We start from the raw sequence: 21,433 nt of genomic DNA, 5'->3' as shown, positions 1-21,433 counted from the left end.
CTAATTATTTTATTAAAAACAGCATACCAAATCTTATTTTAATTATAAAATTCTGAAAATTATATGTTTTGCATCTTGATACAAGGAAAAAATATAACATATTAATCAATTTTTCATAAATATTGAAGAGATTGATCAGAATATGCCTGTTTCTTGTACTTTTGACTACTGAATAACTCTTTTTTTGATTTGAGTACTCAGTTTGTATTTTAAAAGTGCAAAGGTTATTAAGCTTAAAACATTATATTTAAGCAATGTAAAAAAGTTTTACAATGATTTAACATGACCAATAAAATTTATTAAACATATTTACATATATTCACAGATTCTTTCATACTTGAGTATTAAAATAGACATTTACAATTTCAGAATTTTCATTCAAAGGCATTTTGGGAGGGGGAATGGGTTCTACTGTGTGAGATGAAAAAAGAGCTGTTTCTTTGCATGACTAATTCTAAATAATGTGTCCAACATAGTGAGTCATAAGTACTATCCCAGGAGACTGGCATGAAACACCCTACACTACTTTAGGCATTGCTTATGGAGAGAGTTAAACTGTAGGAAGCATGCAGTACAACTAAGTCACAACCTTTACAGTTATGGTGATGAAAACAAGCTAACTCAAACACATGCAGGCCTTATTTAAAAGTTTTGCTACTTGAACACATTACTACTACACTCCATACAAACGACAACTTTGGTCCAATAGAACATTAGACACAACAGCTTTACAATTATTTCTTTGTACATGTTTTGACTACCAATCCCTTTGTATACATTTTGACCATTAATTACAAGATTTACATCTGCACAATATGTATAAAATAAGTTATTAAAAAGGAAGACAATATTAAAACTTTTGAAAAGAAAACTGTACAATTAATTTACAGATAAAATAAACTGAAGAAATTTTGTGCCAAGTTTTTCTTTCACATTAGAAACTATTTGGTAGGAATTGAACCTTTTAGCTTACCAATATATTTTAATAAAACTTTAAAGATTTGAATACTAGTGGTTATCTTGTTACTTAGGAGCACTAACAACTTCCAGTGCTGTTAGCAGATTCTCAGCTTTTGAAATATCTACCACGGTCTGCCAACATGCTCCAATGTAATAGTTACCTCTCACCAATATAAATAATAGATTTCAGTTAGAAACTGTTTGGATCTAGGATCCAAAATAATTCTCTTTTCATTCTTTATAAAATGACAGTGTTTACTACATACATAACCAACTTTAGTCAAACTTTACTAACAATGTAAAGGCATAATATCAGTATTTTTCTCAAAAGGCAGTGTTCCACAGTTTAATACTCTTGAGCCACATGAGTTTAAGACGACACCACCAGAAGGAATGGCTGCTATTATATGGGAGTTAATTCAAAGTCATCATTAACATCAACAAGGGGAACATAAAACTCCTGGATTTCATAAATGCTGATAGATTTATAGGTGGCAGGATCAAGTTCCTGGAGTTTGAGCTGCCATTCTAATCTCTGGACGGCATTTAAAGCTGCAGCTTCATGTTGCTGTCTCATTAAAAGACAGGTCTATTGAGAGGAAAAGAAGAGTTAATTGATTTTTCTGTCAAGTTTGCTTTAAAAATTAATCTCACCCATAGCTTCTTTCGCGATTAAGTTTTTAAATTACACACCCATTTCTGCTTTATCCTGTCTGTATCCATATGCCAACTATTTCTGGGTCTGCAACTTCACCACTCTCTGACCTCACAGACTTTAATTTGAAACTGCTCTTTCAAATAATGAGATTTCAAATTATCAAAAGAATCATGAACACCTAAGAAGTGATTTTTGAAATGGTTTAAAATCTCCAACCAGATAATTTTCTTTATGAATTATTTGTAGTATATATTCTTTCTCTGACTGCCCTCCCCCATTCTTTCATTGTCAGAGCGATCACTAGACTTGGATACTGGACAGCAAGCATAAATATCCCCATCAGAAACTGCTACTTCTGTGATAGTTTCAACTTTCATACTACACTGGTCTTGAAAAATGGACTTGTGCTCTTTATTTTCCTTTACTTCCCAACTGTAGCTGGCATGAGAATGCATGACTAATGGCTATCTCCTTTCCTAATAGAGCTACACTTTCCATTTAAGAGGGAAGCATCCATTTAAACTGAACTTTTAAATATACATACCTTTAATTTGTCAAATTTATCATCCACATCTTGTAACCAAGACATGAATTGTCTTGCATTAAAGCGATCCCTCACAGAAGTTTTACTGTCATCAGACTGAAAGAGAACATCAAAAGTAGTTGAATACTATACAATTTACTAACCAACTTTAAAACCTATATGCCATTATATCTCTACGGTATAATGGAATGATGAAAAGAAAGATGGAAACATTTTGAAAAAAGATAAAAATGTAATTTTTTTATGCCTAGGCCATTCTTATTAAAGTAAAATTGATTTCATTTCTCATTTTAATTTTAATGATAATGTTTACCATATGTAGGGAGAAAAAGTGTTAAGGTGAGCTACAGCACTTTAAGACCAACATTTTTTCCAGGAACAGTATTTTGGAGTGATCATAAAGAAATTCTTTATCAATTCTTAAGAATACCAGTTTTGGAATTAAGACGGCTGCACTCAAATGCCAGCTTTGTGTCTTATTATGTAATCTTGAACTAATTATATACTTTCTCAATATTCTACTCTGTAAAGAGGGCTGAATACCTCTTTTAATCTTGTTTTGAGAATTAAGTCTCTGAAGTCCTCATCACAATGCTTGGGCATACAGGCAGCACTCACTCCAATAAACATCTGCTGTAGTTACTACTATTACTATTACCACCGGTGCTATCCAAGTGACATCCGGCCATCACGTAGATGCTCCCAGTTTTAGCTGTTACCACTTCCTCCTTGGTCCCCTGTAAGATGTTTTTAGTATTTAAGATTTTATGATTGAGTCTTTTTAATATTACAAGCTTATTTTGAAAGGAAGTGGTCTGATGAGAAAGCAGGCTAACGATGATCTAAGCCTTTAGCTAGGAAAGGTAGATTTATTCTCCTTTCCTTTAATTCCTTGGCAGCTATTCTCATAGGAGCCCGCTACTCATTGAGAGGCCATCTACTCTAAAGCCAGAGTAGAAGGAAGAGTAAGAGTTCCATAGTTTTCCTCAAGAGAAGGATAAAGTTCGTCTGTCCTTTAATTATTAGGCCAATCGTGGCCTAATCTTCTTTTAGTCTCTGATTTGGGGATCCTTCTAAGGGTTTACTGAGAAACTCACTTATTTTTGATGTTCTCCTATAACCTATCTGGGGCAACAGATTCTTATTTATCAGAAACGTCATCATGTTGTGGTCCAATGGCTTTCCATCTCAATTTCCAGTTCTGCTATGGATTGCTTTTTATTTTTACATCTTTTGTCATTTCAGTGAGTTTTGGAAGGAAGACAAAATAAAAATATGTTTACTTAACCACTGTGAACAAGAAATCTTCAAAAGACTTTCTTTGTAGCTTGATTTATATTGTTCTAACGTTGATTTCATTACTCTATAATTGCACAAAACTTTAAAAGATCTCAAGATATTTCATTTAGTCCAGCCTTTAGTAACAGAGTTAAACTGTTCATTTCAATTATTAAAAACCATTCATTCTTCCCTTTAAATTCTTTAAAGCTGAGAATGATGTAAATTCCCTCAGTGGCCTTTTCCAATGTGTATTTCTTTAGAGTCAAATAGTTCTTTCTTAAGATCCAATTATATTATTATTATTTTAGAGAGAATGCATGCAAATGGTAGGTGAGGAGTAAAGGGAGAGGGAGAAGAGAGAATCTTAAGCAGGCTCCATGCCTGGTGTGGAGCCCTACACAGGCTCGATTTCATGGCCCTGAGAGATCATGACCTGAGCCGAAATAAGAGTCAGATCCTCAAAAGACTGTGAACCACCCGGGCTCCCCCCTTCTCCCACAATTATTATTCTTAATAGCCTTTTCAAATATCTCTGAATACTTTCATTTGGATAAAACAGTCAGTGACTTAAAGTACAAAATCCACTGTTCTAGTTTAATCTTTTTAAAAAATTTTTTATGAGTTTTAATGTCCAATTTATTTTAATGACATAGTTAATTTATAATTAGATTTTATTTAATAATTTTTTAATTTTTTATTAACATAAAATATAATGTATTATTTGCAAATATAATGTATTATTTGCCCCAGGGTACAGGTCTGTGAATCGCCCAGGTTTACACACTTCATAGTACTCACCATAGCACATACCCTCTTCAATGTCCATAATCTTTTTTTTTCTTATAGAGGAGAAAAATAAAGCCCAGATAGAACTAAGTAACTTTCTCTGTAATATACCCTACATCCTTTGTGTTTCTATTCTGTCTGAATTAAAACAGCATTTCTTAATACTTTTGTGTGATAATCCTTCACTGTCCATGCCTACTCTTCATTTTAATCATTATATTCTATGACCAATGAATTTCATTCTTGTTTGTGAGGCACAAGATATTTTGACAACTGATATGTCTGGTTCTGAATTCGTATAATTTCTATGTGTCAGTAAACTCTATTCAAGACATAGCTACAGTTTTTTTTCCACAACTGTATTTATTTATTCCAGAAATATCCAAGACCAAAACAAGACCTGGCCCTACTTTAGCACCATCACAATCTAGAGGTTCAATCTGCCTATAGTGTCTTCCAGCTTACAGCTGCTTTCCAGTTGCCTGAAGGTACAAACACCCAGTTTAGAAACAAATTACAAATTATGTAAAAGGGCACTATTCTAAACACATATTGGTTTTATAAATATCAGCTTTTATAACATGAGCCTGATGTTTAGAGGATTTTAGAAAAAAGATCAAGTGATATAGAAGTACTTTATTCTGCAAGAACTGTTTTTCTCTTTAGAGTTTTACTGATTGCTGGATTCAAGTTTTTTCTGTGGGAACAGATTACAAAAGCACCCAAGCTTTATTTAGGACTATTTTAAGTGTATCAGTGGCACTTTACCTGAGCATCCAGAGGCACACTGTACACTTCCGCGTCCAGTAACACAGTGCACGCGCTAAATGGCAGTGTTTGATTTGCCAATGTTCTTGCAGCTCTGTAATGAACTCGTAGAACTTCCTGTTCATTGGATACAATGAGTTTTTCCTAGTTGAACCAAGAATAATAATAAAAAAAAAACCATAATTCTTCAATCACCTGTTTTTTCAAATAAAATTACTTAAAATGTACTAAAGGACCTGAATTTCAGAGAAGTTTTTTTTTTTTCTTAAAGATTTTATTTATTTATTTATTAGAGGGAGAATGAGAATGTGCACAAGCAGGGGGAGGAGCAGGGGAAGAGGGACAAGCAGACTCCTGGCCAAGCAGGGACCCTGACGTGGGGCTCGATCCCAGGACCCCAATATCATGACCTAAGCCAAAGGCAGACGCTTAACTGACTGAGCCACTCAGGTGCCCCTCAGACAAGTTCTTTCTTCACAGAGATTGAGAGATTTGAGAGATTTGAGAATGCAAATTGTTCTAAAAGTATAAATAAATGTTCTTTCCAGAAGCGGCAGGCTTTTTAAAAAAATTATCTTTGCAAGTGTACAATGGTGGCTTTTAGTATATTCACCAAAATGTTCAACCATCACCATTAATTTCAGAATATTTTCATCACCCCAAAAAGAAACTCTGTATCTATCGCCAGTCATGCCCCTTATACCTCCTCTTCCGCTGGCAACCACTACTCTACTTTTTGTTTCTATGGATTTACCTACTCTGGACATTTTCTTACGAATGGATTCAAGGAACATGTGGTATTCTGTAACTGGCTTCTTTCATGTCATGTGTTTTCCAAGTTCATCTGTGTTACAGCATGCGTTAGTACTTCATCCCTTTTTATGGCTGAATAATATTCTACTATATAAACACACCATATTTTCTTCATTCATTCATCAGCTGATGGTCTTTTGGGTTGTTCCTAGCTTTGTGCTATCACGAATAAGGCTACTATGAACATTAACGCTCAAGTTTTTGCTTGGATGCAAATCTCCTTTTCTTTTAGGTAAATAACTAGGAGTGGAGGTACTAGGTCATATCGTAGTTCTATGTTTAACCTGGTGAGAAACCGCCAAGTCATTAACAGCAGTTGTAGCATTTTACATTTCCATCAGCAATGTATGAGGGTTCCAATTTTTTCACAATCTTGCCAACACTTGTTATTATCTTTTATTATAGCCTTTCTAATGGATGTGAAGTGCTGTGTCATTGTGGTGGTAGCTCGTTTTATAATGAACATTTTCACAGAAACAAACACTGTACCTTGATGCTAATATTAAACCTCTGACAATCACAGTACAATCCTGTCTTAAAATGTGTTAACTGGGGTGCAATACTTCCAGTTATGTAATATGCAGACTCACCCTATCATAAAGTTAATGAAGTCATCAGGAAATCCTCTGCATTTATCAGAATGGGAATCCTAGGGTATAGCTACAATCCCAGCCCATGGTGATACTGGTTGCAGACTTATGCCATCTGGTGGTTACTGTCTTCTTCGGTTTAAACATCGGTGGGGGCAACTCTAGGACCTGTGGCTGGTTAGAATTTCAAGGATTCCTGAGTTCAGGAATCCTTCCATTATAAGATGTCCATCATTTTGTTGGTTCTGTCTGGCAGACTGAGCTGATAAAATTAAAGATGTGGCTGGTATTCTTTTCACCACATTCCCTATTCTCTCTTGACTTGACAAGAACTTTATTCTTCCCCTACTGGAGGACGGAGGCCTCACCATATCCAAATATGTATTACTATAGAGCTCTACTGTATTTATAATTTAGTGAAAACACAAAGAAACACAGTCCTATTTAATCTCTTTTAAATTTTATGTAACAAATGATACTCAAAAGAGAAGAGGTAAGTCTAACACTTATGATTCATTAAGTACAAGTTTAAGGTGGGACTTTAAGTGATAATATATCCAAAAAGTTGATGAGATGCTAAGAAAAAAATAACAAGAAGAAAAGTTTTTCTAAAAGATTGGCCATAATTGTATAGAGATTAAGAGCAATAACCAAAAATGAAGTCAGACCCTAAAAAAACTAAAAGAGATACACTGCTTAAATGACAGCCTAAATATTTCACTTTTGGTCATCTTTCCTTTTTTTTTTTTAGGTCATTATTCTTAATGTTATGTCTTTGCACTTCCAGAGCATCACTTCTTAAACAATGTCTTCTGAGAATGGGTTATGCATGCCCCAAAGTACTCCCCATCTTAGTTCTTGGAAGGCAGAGTGGGGCATGACATAGTTCAAGAAACTGGGCCAGGAACTCTGGGCTGTAAGATGTGTTTGTTCATTCAGTGCGTATTCAAGTATTGTCATCACTTTCAAAGGGAAAAATGACCCTAAAACAGGTTCTTGACTTGGGGTCCTAACATTCCCAAGAAGCCCATACATAGACTGGGGAAAGTGTCATCTGTGAACCTGGATGTAAAAAATTCTTTATTTTTTACTAACCTCCAACTGGCATTTCTTTCAATTATGAATATAGGCCACAAACCACAGAAATATCAAAAGCATCTGCAACTTTGCCATCCACAGAAATCACAAATATTTTCAATTCATATTATAAGTGTTAGAGATATTGCACCCAAATGGTATCATTGTTTGCTGGTCACACTGGTGAGGCATTTTAAATTGTCTATTGGTCAATATATGAAAGCATGTGAGTAATTTTTACTATCTGCTAAAGTTCTGAAAATTGCACAGTACAAATAAGAATTCTTAACTACCTATAAGGTAGCATGGCTTTTGTTACCTGCATAGGTGAACAGATGAAAATATGTTACCAGGTGGCTTCAAACATGCCTGATGGTTGAAATAGTTACTGATGTGTATAATGTGACTTAACTTCTTATTGAGAACAAAATATTCATTGCCATAGGTCATGCACAATGTTGTAAGTTCTGTATCAGTGCTTCTTTCATTTATTGTTCTCTTTGCAATGCTATAAATTTATTAATTTAAAAACATAATTTTGAGAAAAGGTTTTATATTTACCAGATTGTTACATAGGTCTCATGGCACAGAAAAGTGAAAAACCTCTGCCCTAGGAAATCAGTTATGTAAGAATCAAAGAAACTGCATATTTTTGTTTTTGTAAGAGTATATATATACCTCTATAAAGAAGGAACACAGTTCATACCAAGTTTCAGAAGTCCCTGGCCCTCCCAAAAGACTAAGAAGGTGCTACATTTTTGTCAATCCAAGTGAAATGAATTTTATGATTTCTATAAATAGATAGGTTTTCTCACATCATCCCATGCCAAGATTAACCACTAGAAACTAGTATGAAAGCAGAAATCTAAGGACCAATAAGAACAGCTTTTCTAAGTATTCTGCACTGAAGCAGAAAACTTGGAAATCCAACTATCTAACTTGGAATTCACCACTTTAGTTCCACAAATTCAGCAAATGATAATAAGAAATTATTAAGAGATTTTTATACATCAAAAATACACTCGACATGAACTGTAATGTAAGGACAGCTACCCTGAAATAGGCTTGAAAATTCCCTAACTACACAGGTACAAGATAACAAAATTAAACCATTTCCCAAAATGGTTCTAAATAAGGAAAATCCCCTAAGGCAGTTATATGTGTGTATGTATATAAAATATATACATATACACATAAAATATAATGTAGGTCATTATGATCTACTGTTAAAATACAATAGTTTTTTGCATAAATTTAAACACTTCTTACCCTTTCAATACTGTGTTGCAAACGTAGTTTCATTCTTACAACTTCTTGTTGCCGAAAAAGCTCTTTAAGTGGATCTGACAGTGAAGGTGGTGGTGTAATCTAATTTTTAAAAACATACATTAGTTAAAAATACAACAATGAGCTATTCCTAATTTTTAACAAAGTTTTATTTAAGTAATCTCTACACACAATATGGGGCTCAAAATTACAACCTCGAGATCAAGAGTCAGATCTCTTCTGACTGAACCAGCTAAACCTCTTACTGGATCAGTTAAAAAAAACAAATTATGATGTTCTCTGAATTAGATAATACAGTAACAATTATACAACCGATTATTCTCAACTTCAACAGTCTGAAGCACAGAACATAACGAGAAACTTAGACGTTTTAATTCTGAGGCCACAGCAAATTTCAAAGAGCAAATTAAAAAGCCTAAGGACTAAGGAAATTCCTTTTTACAGAGACACATTTTAAAGCATCAGTAAGTGACAACTCATAAACAGGGAGGGAGGGTTCACAAAAGCAGGGGGAAAAAACCAAGCAAACGGTCCGGTCCTAAAGGTTACAGCAGTCTGAGTCTTAGTGTAGCATACATGAAGTCTCTTATAAAGTCTCTTATAAGTCTCTTATTAAAAGTCTCTAATAGATCTGTAGTTTTAAAACTTTATTATAGGTGATAACCCATTTTGTCTTTCCATACACCAAAAATCTTATGGTTGGTTCATCTCTAAATCGATTATTACAGTGGACTGCATTCTGGTATATGCTGGAGGTTAAGGAAACAGATGCCATCTATGCATTGTTACAGAGTTAATATAGAGACATCTGTGATCCCCTAATATTCTCCCTCTGTCCCTTGGAATATCTATATTCCTCCCCCCACCCCCATCTCTAGCTTCTAACTACTGTCAGCATTTAGGGAAAAGTAAAGTATCTCAGTATGTTCAGGAACCACAGAACAGCTTGACTTTTCTGATAGCTGACTTTTCTGATTCTTCAGAAGGTGGGACAAGCAGATTCTATGTATGTCTTGATGTGGGGCTAAAGGAATTATACACCACATATGAAAAGCTTTAGGCAAAGCATCAAACCTGGATCTGATTGGGACTCTATACTTATAATCAGTAAACAGTTTACAGGAATTATGGGGGAGTTAAAAAAAGTTTAAATAATATCACATGATTTCACTCAGTTGAATCAATGCGGAAAACTCTATAGGACAAGTAACTTACTGGGGCAGATTATTTTTCAGGCCTCTAACTACAGTAATAAAATTGTTTGATTTCTGTGCCTTATAAACATCTTTAAGTTTAGTAAGAGTAACAGTGAAGTTTAGTGATACTATCTTGAAGTTTTCCAAAATCATAAAGGCTTCCTTTATGCAGCCCAGAGGAAGAGTATCTACTCCTTTGAGCCTGGGGTATCAGAGAAAACTTCTTGGAGAGGGTAATACCTGAGGCTACATGTTAAAGGAAGAGCCAGAATCACAAGGTGAGAGAAATCAGTTGTGGGGGAAAAAAGAAGAGAAAGAAGAAAGGAAGGTAATTCCCAGAAGAGAGGGCAGTGTGATCAAGTGTACAAAACGAAGAGATAGTATGGTGTCTGGAAAACTACAAGTTGTTCTGGAGACATCAACTTTGAGGGAAAGAATCGTAGGGCATGAAGATGGGGAGATCAGTAGGGGCAAAGTAATAAAGGTTGCAGTCTAATTCTGTAAACCAGCTTTTCTTTCCTTCTTTCTTTTTTTTTAAGATTAGCTTAATTTAATTTTAGATTTTTATTTATTTAATAGAGAGAGGGAGAGAGAGCGAGCAAGAATGAGTGCACAAGCAGGCAGAGGGAGAAACAGGCTCCCCGCTGAGCAAGGAGCCCAATGTGGGGCTGGAACCCAGGACCTTGGGATCGTGAGCTGAGCCGAAGGCAGATGCTTAACCAACTGAGCCACCCAGGCACACTTAGACTAGTTTTCTTAAAGTGTGTTCCACAGAACACTGGGCCCATAAACATGACTTGCAGGAAATGGTTCTAAGAATGAGTAAGTTTGGGAAAACTGTACATATACGCTTGCTTAGATATCTAATTAACAAATTAAACTTACTCATTTTGAGAAGTTCTACAGTGACAAAAGAAACCTATTATCTTTAGATTAACGGTGTTCCATTTCCCAAACGTATCTGACCATGAGCCCTCCCCACCTTCCCCACCATCATCCCCATGTGTTTAATTACACACTGTGGAACAGATATTATGCACAACACATTAAGGTAAATTTTGTATGCAGTGGGAAACCGCTGAAAGATCTTACAGTTCACTGCTGTGTCTGCAGAATAGGTATTAGGAGGGTAAGACTACAGGCAAGAAAGTAAGGAAGCAAATTACTGTGACCCTGGTATGAGGAGGAGGGAATGGAAGGGAAGGGGTCCAAAAATATGGTGACTAAGGATAAAAGAGAAGGCGTAGCTGCAGAGGAGTTGTGAGTCCTTTAGCACAAGGACCAAATGGGTGGTATGAGATAATCCAGGAGGGTCTCGAGAGGGGACAGGAGAAAAGAGAAATAGGGTTTTGGGTTAAATTCAGGCCTAACATGTCAAGTTTGCGGAGCTCATGGACATTCAAGTGGAGCTATGTCTATTTAGCAAAAAAGGAAGCTAAGAGAGGTTTGGGCAGAATACAAAAATTTGGAAACCTTCAGCATCCATGTACAGAGAAATGGTAAAACCACCAAAAACAAGATATATGGAGACTTTGAGGAAACCTCCCCTTTCTGGTTTCCCCATCTATCTTTACGTAAATCATGTTTGGAGCTTTTGTCTTTTAGGATCTGTTATTCCCAGGAGTCTCCAGAAAATAAACTCTCCTGACAGATTCCCTTGGATGGTCTTCCTTCCTGCCATCCACTCTTAGAATCTCCCTGTAGGATCTGTGTGCTGGTACTCATAACCACAGTAGATACCAGGATGTGACAAGTCTTTTCTTTTTATTCTCCCCCAGTTCATTTGTCTTTTGGGAACCTGACCTATAGTATTATTTAGTATTATTTTTCTTCCTTTGACTTTCTCTGGAAAAACAGCAGCATTCTGTCTAAATTATGAGAAAAATATTTGCTAGAATGACAAACACTTAAGCTGACTTTGGAGGTGTTTCACTACATTTCTAACAGGTTCTATAAATAGATCACACAAATGTGGAGAGATCGATTCAATAAAATGACAGCTGACAGAGGAAACAAATGGAAAAAATCATACTGGAACCTATTAAAAATAATGTAGTATAAAAGTGATTTTTGTTATTCTGGCTTTTCATTACTTTTTAGAAAAAAAGTATTGAACAAATGAGTTTCAGTCCAGTAAGCTCAAAAGCACAGCCTTTTATGAACAAAAGGTGGAAGGTTGCATATTAATTCTAATAAATATGAACCTTAAGGTTATTTTGAGTGGGATAAAATAATGATAACCTCTTAAATCTATAAAATGTTTTAACATTTTTTTAGTATATGTGCTGCTGAAGCGAGCACAAAATGTAATGGGTTATAGCCTGTACTATTTCAACCTGCTTTGAGGTAGGGTTGGTATTATGGTTTTATGGATGTGAAAATTAAGGATCAGAGAAGGAAATTTAAGATCACACAGCTGGTTTGTAATAAAATCCAGACAAACTGGAAACTACTGTTCTTTCTACTATACTGTGCTGTGTGTTTCTTTAATAATTCTCATTAAAAACAGGGGCACCTGGGTGGCTCAGTGGGTTAAGCCACTGCCTTCGGCTTGGGTCATGATCTCAGGGTCCTGGGATCGAGTCCCGCATCGGGCTCTCTGCTCAGCAGGGAGCCTGCTTCCTCCTCTCTCTCTCTGCCTGCCTCTCTGCCTGCTTGTGATCTCTCTCTCTCAAATAAATAAATAAAATCTTTAAAAAAAAAAAAATCTCATTAAAAACAAACAAAAGGGGCGCCTGAGTGGCTCAGTTGGTTAAGCGACTGCCTTTAGCTCAGGTCATGATCCCAAGGTCCTGGAATCAAGTCCCACATCGGGCTCCCTGCTAAGTGGAGAGCCTGCTTCTCCCTCTCCCTGCCGCTCTGCCTACCTGTGCTCTCTTTTGAGATAGGATAAATTGGTTTGGTATTGGACCTGATAATTACATGGCTATTGCAGGACACTCAGGTGATGTTCAGAAGAAGCTAGAAACAGTTAGGGAAATCAATAGTGTACTCACAGCTAAAGATAAATTTGGGACTCATTCTATAAGAGATAAATAGTGTTCTATCCCTTAATCAGATTACAGGCAGACATGTGAGCAGTTAACTATGATATCATAGTGAAAGTATGAGGAAGACACAAACAATTCTGCTTTGACAAGATTTTGCACAGAAGTGACAACACAGCTGGAAGAAAGGCAAGGAAGAGAATAGAAAAAAAAAGCCTGGCAGGAACAGTATTTCAGGCAGAAGGAACAGCACTAACTACTAAGAGTAGCAAACAACAGATTTCTGTTGAAGAGTTGAGTGAAATATGGCTGAATTATTGGGTGTGTTTGGAAGTTGTGAGGAAACGAAGCTGAAGGGGTAGATTGGGATCAGATTATAAAATAAATGGTTACAACAGGACTAGATGTAGATTTTAAGCTGTAGGTAATGTGAAGACAGCGAATCACGGCTAAGATACTTAAGTAGGGTAATAGTTTTTTATTGTTGAGTTTTTTTTTTTTAAGTTTTATTATTTAAGCAAATCTCTAAAACCAATGCAGGACTTGAACTCACAACCCTGAGATCAAGAGTCATATGCTCTTCTGATTTGAGCCAGCCAGGAGCCCCTTTACTGTTTTAAACAGGATATATATTTCACAACAAGAGAATGCTCCTGCAGAGAGAGAGTAGGAAAAAAAAGAAGTGACAAAGCTGCTGCATGTTCTAAGTGAGAGATGATGACAAGAGCCCTAAAACAGCGCAGTGGTGGAAGATAGAGTTAATGGAGAGAGTTCTAAGGTAGAATAGATAGAATATGGTAACTGAGAAGGTCAGTACTCTGGTGTCATCACTAATAATAAAGATTTGCTTCTGAGACAATGAAAGATAAATCATTTCTTTTGGTCTTTGGGAATCTAAAGTTGGAGTGGATACTTGGCGCATGGTTAGAATTTTCCTTCAGGAATGAGGCACTCAACCCCAGCTCCCAGGAGTGCTGGAGGCTGAAAGCTCTCTGGAGTTCCTCTCAAGAAACTGGCAATGGGAACCCTGGAAGGGAAGACAGTTGGTGTGCCCAAGGTCATGTTCCCTCCTTAGAGGCAGGCTACATGTCAAAAGGGTGACCCCACTCCTGAGTTCCAGCTGAAATGAATGCTGCAACTACATCTCAGTTCGACTTCCTGCTCTGCTGAACTGCGGTTCCTTCACATGGTTATAGGTATTGTTCCTGACAGCACTTACCAATAAGCTTTGTGCAGAATCTTAGGGCCTACTTCCTGGGGAACTAAACCTATGACAGGTATCTGCAGATCATATAGGTAATGCTGCCCAAGAGGCATGTACATCTGATTCTGGAGGTCAAAAGAGATGACATGGCTAAGGTAAGAATTTTAGGGGACTAAACTGACACGTGAAGAGTGCTGAAACCACAGGAATAGCCAAGACCACAACGACAAAAAGTTGACTGAAGAATGATTCCTAGGGAACTCTGATGCTTTAAGGGTGGGTACAGGAGTCATTAAAAGAGAGAGAAAAAGATATGTCATTGAGGAAAGGGAACCAGAAGAGCGTACCATCTAAAAACCAAGGAGGGGCAAGTTTTATGAACAAGATGGTCACAATGTCAAATGTGACAAAGATCAAGTAGAAAGAAAAAGAGGCCAACAAATGTGGCACCACAAGCTCACTGGTGATCTGTGCATATGGTTTAAGGGATAAATAGGCAGTGATAAAGAGAAAACATCAGGCATGGACTACTCTTCAAGAGTGTGGTAGTAAAGGAAAGAGACAAGGAGATCGTGACAAACTGGCACAGTCACAGGGTAAGTTTTTTCTCCCCAGGATGAAGGAAAAACAAGTATGTTTGGAATGGGTGGATAAAGGCCAACTGAGAGAGAATATTAAGAATACACCAGCAAGAAGAGGCTCAACAGAGGGAAATTCCAGAGAAGACTGTTCTTGATGCACATGTAAGTGAGTCAGCGAAATAAAAGCATACCTCTTTGGGGATGAAGGAAAAGCAGGTAAGGAAAAAGAAAACACTATAGACCAGTGCTGATTGATAAGGTAGCCGCTAGCCACACATGGCTACTGAATGCATTTACTTTGAACTGAGAGGTACTATACGTACACCAGATTTCTAATACTTAGTACAAAAAAAAAAAAAAAAAAAAAAGGAATATAACATGTCTCATTCATAAACAACTTCTCTACACTGATATATTTTGAAGTAGTTATTTTGAATATACTGGGTTAAATAAAATGTTTAATTTTAACTGTTTCTTTTTACTTTTTAAAATGTGGCTACTAGAAAAAATAAAACTACGTAAATGACTTGCATCATACTTCTACTGGACAGCAGATTCGTGTTAAGTGACGTTACTTACTGTGGGAATGCAAATCTTGCTTAAGGGGTTTCCATCCAGGAGATAGGATCCATTAAATGTCACATACTCATCATAATACTGAGGTGCTTGAGGAATAACACTACACAACAGTTTGCGCTTTTCTTCAATTTTTTTCCGTATGTGCAAGTATTCAAAATACGGATTCGCTCTCTCTGAACTGTATGGCTGAATCTCATCTAGTTTCAGAGAGTCTACAATGGCTGCCAGAGACTGCTGAGTTTTCTCTTTTGCTTGCAGTAAAGAGGGACTCACTTGCACAGGCTGTGGTACACGTGACACTTTCCTTTTCCGTGGGTGGTGAATCTGGGGGTCATCTTCTTCAGTCAACCTTATTCTTCCTCTAGGAGATGAAGATTCATTGTCTTTTTCTGAGAATAGTGTACAGCTAGCAAGAATCTGTTTGCTCTGATTTGCCACTGTATTTGCTTTGTTTCTAGTCATCCTTTGCGGGATCTGATTTTCAGTTTTATCGTCGTCAGCATTTTCTTCTAATTCTACTTTACCTATTTGACCATATTTATGCATCTCTGGTTGGGCCGGTTGTTGTAAATGGTTTTCCAGACTTGATAAAGTGCTTTGTTGTGATTCTTCATCCTCCATGGAAAGCAAACACTTTTCACCTTCAGGGCAATGTTTTGGATTATCTTGTTCATTTAGGTTTCCTTTTGGCATCCCTGTACTCATTTCACATAAATCAGAATCACATTTATCATTCAGGTGAGTTAAGACCAAACTCTCCAGTTTGTTTTCTTTATCATGTGAAATAACCTGAATATCAGAAGTGCTACTTTCAACCTCATGGCCACTGGAAGACTTATACATTAGTTTGCTAAATGTGTAATGTGTATTTAGCTGGGAAGAAGCATCACTTCCACTAAAGTCTTTTTCTGGTGGTAATACAGACAAAGTATTAGCCTTTTCAAAATTTGGTGATGCTTCTTGAACAGTGCTTTCAGAGTACACTGGGACAAAGGCATCTGTCTTTCTGACATCTGTTAGGACAAAAGTATTTTCCATTTCTTTCGTAGATTCATTATCAGTATCTAAAACAGAATTCATAATTTGAACGGCATTTTTCTGTTGTGTAATACCCAGCTCTTGATTGGCAACATATGATACAGACATATGTCTAGAAACAGATTCAGCATCTGAAAGTGATTGGCTGTGGAAAGAACAAGGTTGCTGTGAAGGCAGAAAGGACACAGGGTCCTGAGCACAAGAGTTTCCTGGTAGTTGAGTCTGGTTCAGGGATAAAAAATCTGTGTTCTGTTCTTTTAGTATTTTGTTTTCAGAATTACAAAAACCCTGAACAGAAGAATCTTGATCAGGTGCACTAGAATTTGGGCAGCTCAAGTCACTGGTGCTTAATGACTCCAGTCCGTCATTAGGCACCTCCCATGATTTATTTTGGATCACACCAACCTGATTAGATTGCTCTAAATGCACAGGACTGTCCATTAAAGTGCCCACTGGAGCAGTACTCTTGATAACATTTATATCAGCTGAAATGTATTTGCTGCTTACAGATCTAGTTGGAGAGGCAGCAAAACTGGAATGAATGTTAGACACATTTGAAAGTTCTCTCTCAGGCACACTTGAGGGCACCTCAGATTTGGGAGAAAGACAAGTATCTCTTGGCACAGCTAAGCCACCTTGACTGCTTTCTTCTGATACTGTTTGGAATTGTTTTGTATGTTCACAAATGACAGATGGCATACTACATCTTCGAACTTCTACAGTTGGTCTCCCCTCATTTATAACTAGTTTAACATCTTCTACAGAAGATGATCGGAGATGGGATGTTGGAAGTCGGCTTGTATATGGTGGTTTAATCCGCTCTGGAAGTTCAGCCAAACTATCTAATTCCCTTTCATGAAGGGCAGGAGATTTGGCAACTGGCAAAAACGGTGACTGGGAAAAGGACATTTGGGAATCTGAGCCCTCTAACATAAAGTCAGAGTCATATTCAACTGGAGGCCTGGGGGTTGTCACTGTGGTAAGGCAGGAATCTTCTGAGCTAGCAACCGAAATCATGGATACAGATCTGGAGCTGAGACCTGGCTTTTCACTTTCGGATCTAGGAGATCTGTTTAAGCTATTATCTGAAACAAAAGATGACTTCCCTACATTTGTTATATTTTTGGCATCAACAGATTGTGATCTGTTACTTACAACATCTTTAGACTGTTTCTCCTTGGTATAACCATCAGTCAACTCTGAACTCTTTGACCTAGTAAGTTCTTTATTTTTGGACTCAGCTAGCGAATGCTTTGTTTTTTCTTTATCTTTCACTTTAAGTTCTAAACAATTCCGATTTCTCAACCGCTCCTTTTCTTTTTGCTTAATTTTTTCCTTGTGTTTTTTGTGCCACTGCTCTATTTCTAGGTCTTTAAGGCTTAGCATTCGTTCAAAACTTGTCTGCATTAAATCATCATTCACTAACCTCTTTTCTTTAGGTCGAGTATCTTTTGATGCTGGTGATGACTTAAGTTTAGGCTTATCTGCTTCAGATTTTACTTTGAGTAAACTATTTAGTTGAATTTTATCCTTATGCTTGTCTCTTTCTTTGTATCTGTCTATGTCTTTATCTTTTTTATCTTTTTCTTTTCCATCTGGCGTTTTCAAAGGTTCATCTTTTGTTTTTTCTTTAAGGGATAAAGTTTTCTCATGTTGTGCTTTACTACTGTCTGCTATACTTGACTTCTTCTCCTCCTGGAAGTGTTTGGAGTTAGTTATATTTACACCTTCTTTATCTCTCGATTTTTCCTTTTTATCTACCTCCCTGTCTTTTTCTTTATTTTTGCTCTTTTCTGATTTAGTATAGTCACTATTGTCTGCTTGTTTGTTTTTTTTTTCTATCAAGTGCTTTTCTTTGTTTTCTGCTAAATGCCTCTCTTTTTCAGGTTTTTCTTTGTCATGTTTTCTATCCATCTTTTCTCTACTTTTCTCTCTATCATCAATTTTTTTCACAGTGGTGATATTTTTTATCTTCTCTCCTTCTTTGTGGCAACGCTCAGAGTGATGTGAATACAACCTGTCTTTTTCTTTTATTCTGTCAACACAGTCACTAAGATCTAACTTGTCTTTCTCTGATTTATGCTCATGTTTGGTCTTCTTTTCTTTTTCAGCATTTTTTCTTTCAGTCTTCTCAACATCCTTTTCTTTAGTCTGAAACCGCCTCTCAGATTTTTCCTTATTTTCTTTTATATGCTTTTCTTGTTTTTCCATCTCTATTTCCTTTTCCATTGAATGTAACCCTGTAGATTCTTCACTGGCATTTGTTCCTAAAGAACTGCATTCTGTTTCTTTATCTATGGGTATGTTCTCTCTTTCTTCTTTTAAATCTTTTGTTTTTTCTTCCCTGAAAGATTTCTCACTTTCCTTTTTAATCTTCTCTCGTTCTTCCTTAAAATTCCTCTCTTTTGAAACATGTTTTTCCTTGGTTGATTTATCTTCTTTTATGTTTTTTTCCAATTTTGATTTTTTTTCTGTTAGGGACTCATGCTCCATATTTAAAAACAGATCTTCAGTCTCATCACTTTTAAAAAAATTCTCTTTCCAAAATTCTCTATCAAATTCTACACTCCGCTGCAACTCTTTAGCACTATCTCTATTTTTGTACTTTTCCTTTTCACCTTCAATCTCTTTTTTATGCTTTTCTTTTTCCCTCTCTTTATGTTTCAATTTATGCTTTTTTAATGTTTTACCCTCTTTATCCATTTTTTTCAGTGTGCAATCTGAATTTTCAAATGTTGGACTATGATCTTCATCCTTTACTTTGGCATTTGACTTTTCACCAAATTCTAAGTGGAAATCTTTCTGATGTTTATTTTTTTCCTTATGCTTACAAGATTTTACACTTGAACTTTCTGGCAAGAATTCAGATTCTGTATTATCATACCGAACAAGATCAGGCTGTAAAGACATTTCAGAACTTCCTGGTGACAAACATGTTTTAGTATGTTCTTGTTTTAGTGGTGCTGACTGCTTTTCACTTAGTCCACAAGAATGTTTGGGAGATTTACCTGTGGAGATATGAAATAAATGTAACGAAGTATCATCTTTCGGGCTAAAAGATTTTCTAAAATTCCCCTCCTCTCTGGTCTTTTCTGAGCAATCTAGTGCAGTATTAACTGTCAAGTTTGTTAATCTGGTATTTTCTTTCCCCTCTTTTTCATGCTTCAGCTCTTGGTTCTCTTTATTTTTGTTCTGGTTCTTTAATTTTCTTTTAGCTTTGCCTTTCTGTTTGTGTTCATTTGAAACTCCATATTCCTTTTTGGTTTGTGTATCAGAATTTGACGTTTCAGGGACAGAACATGGAGCAGAAACCTTTTTATTCTGAAGAATTTCTTCATCTGAACTTTCAGAACTTGAATACAAAACTCTCGATGGCTTTTGTTTTTTACTTTTAAATGATTTAGGATAGAAAGCTTTCTCCTGTTTGGTAAATAAACTATTCTTTTCTACTTCAGCTTCATTCTCTTTTCGTATCTCTTTCCTAAGAATATGTCTGTCATCAATCATTTTATTTATTTCTTCATCATCATCATCTTTGAACTCATATTCATCAAGAGCAGATGGAAGAGGTGCTTTACTGGGAATTATCTGTTTACTTTCACAGATGAGAGAGTCTTTCTCTGTCTCAGAGTCAATATTTTCATCAACACTGGAAGGATTTACAGACCGAGCCTCTTCAGAATCTAGAATAAAAAGAGAAAATCTGTTGTTGGTCAAGAGACAATAGCCAGAAAAATAAAGCTGAGAGAAAAATATAGCATATAAAGTAACTATTTCAATTCAGAAAGAAAATTTCAGAATTACAATGAAAAAATGCTTAATAAAACATGTAAGAAATCTGCTGTATTACGAAAAACCTTTATAAAGAATCTGCTTCATAATGAGATCTCTTGACACTTCTAAAAGCACACAGTATAATTAATTCAGAATTCATATATCAAAGATACAGGATATAAAAATGCATCTATATAAAAAGCAGAAAATCCAGGACTAGATTCAGGGGAAACACTGGCTATATAAAATTTTACATATATGTACTTTTTCCCCCCCTGGAATGTTGAAATAAAATTCTCTGATGCAAAAAGGATTAAGAACCACTAACTTAAGGAGATTAAGTAAATGTCACATATTATCTTATATTTTCAGAATTTTTATGAATAAAATCAGCAGGGAATAATTCTCACAAAGTATAGTAACTTATATAAAGGTGAATGGTTTTGCCTACACAAGACACATGACTGTCCAGTTAAAAAAATAAAGACATGTATCCCCCAATTATATAATCAAGATTATAACAGATACATTCAGTACATATGTGATCTGAAAAAAGCTACTACGTTCCTTAATTTTCATATCTATAATTCAGACTTATAGTCTGAATAGTAGTGACACTAATACACACTCTAGTACAATGGGGGGAAATAATGGGCTCAATTTCTACACATCATTTTTAAGTACATGAAAATTAACTTTAACTGCATGGAAGTTCAATTGCATTCAAGTTGTATACATGTAGCTAAAACATGCCAGATTCTATTTCACTATATCATCTTTTTTTAAAGATTTTATTTTTAATTAATCTCTACACCCCATGTGGGGTGCAAACTTACAACTCCAAGAGTCACATGCTTCAATGACTGAATCAGCCAGGTGCCCCTTATATCATTTTTAAAAAAAAGATTTTTTCTTTTTCCTAGGTGGGCATCTTTTCTTAGTTGAAATGTATGTTGTATACATTGGGCCTCAATCTGAAAAGAAAATCCAGGCTTCTAACTAAAGGTGAAGAAAACAGGTCTCTGACCAAGGAGGAAACACCAAACTCACTATAAAAATGATAAATTTGCTAAGTATTTATCAAAATTTTTTATTAAAATTATAAATTTAATATATCAAGCTTCCTCTCAACTGATCTAGCCCCCAAATATTCTTCTCACATAAAAGTTCAAATTCCAGAAGCATTCTGGGACATCTGTAAGGTACTGGGCACTGTATAGGAGCTCTGATGAGGCCACAATCTTTATTTTTAGAGAAGAAGAATATTCTTTATTTTTTTTTTAAAGATTTTATTTATTTATTTGACAAAG

The 21,433-nt window shown here is 35.9% G+C and overlaps 1 protein-coding gene across 4 annotated transcripts in view; it reads right to left on the bottom strand.

Annotated features, from left to right (window-relative positions):
• Positions 1 to 276: 276 nt before the first annotated feature.
• The window catches only part of ANKRD12 (ankyrin repeat domain 12), a 124,302-nt gene continuing 103,145 nt past the window's right edge, over positions 277 to 21,433 (bottom strand). For all 4 annotated transcript variants that reach the window (XM_044243396.1, XM_044243400.1, XM_044243399.1 and 1 more), the window contains 5 exons: positions 15,312 to 20,032; positions 8,747 to 8,845; positions 4,998 to 5,141; positions 2,163 to 2,258; positions 277 to 1,549 (listed from right to left, as the gene is read on the bottom strand). In XM_044243396.1, the coding sequence (XP_044099331.1) occupies positions 1,364 to 1,549; positions 2,163 to 2,258; positions 4,998 to 5,141; positions 8,747 to 8,845; positions 15,312 to 20,032 (5,246 nt within the window). In that variant the 3' untranslated portion in view covers positions 277 to 1,363. The remainder of the gene's footprint in view (positions 1,550 to 2,162; positions 2,259 to 4,997; positions 5,142 to 8,746; positions 8,846 to 15,311; positions 20,033 to 21,433) is intronic.

The sequence above is a fragment of the Neovison vison genome, chromosome 3 (genome assembly GCF_020171115.1).
Source record: "Neovison vison isolate M4711 chromosome 3, ASM_NN_V1, whole genome shotgun sequence".
NCBI lineage: Eukaryota > Metazoa > Chordata > Mammalia > Carnivora > Mustelidae > Neogale > Neogale vison.
This window is presented reverse-complemented; position numbering and strand designations above follow the sequence as displayed.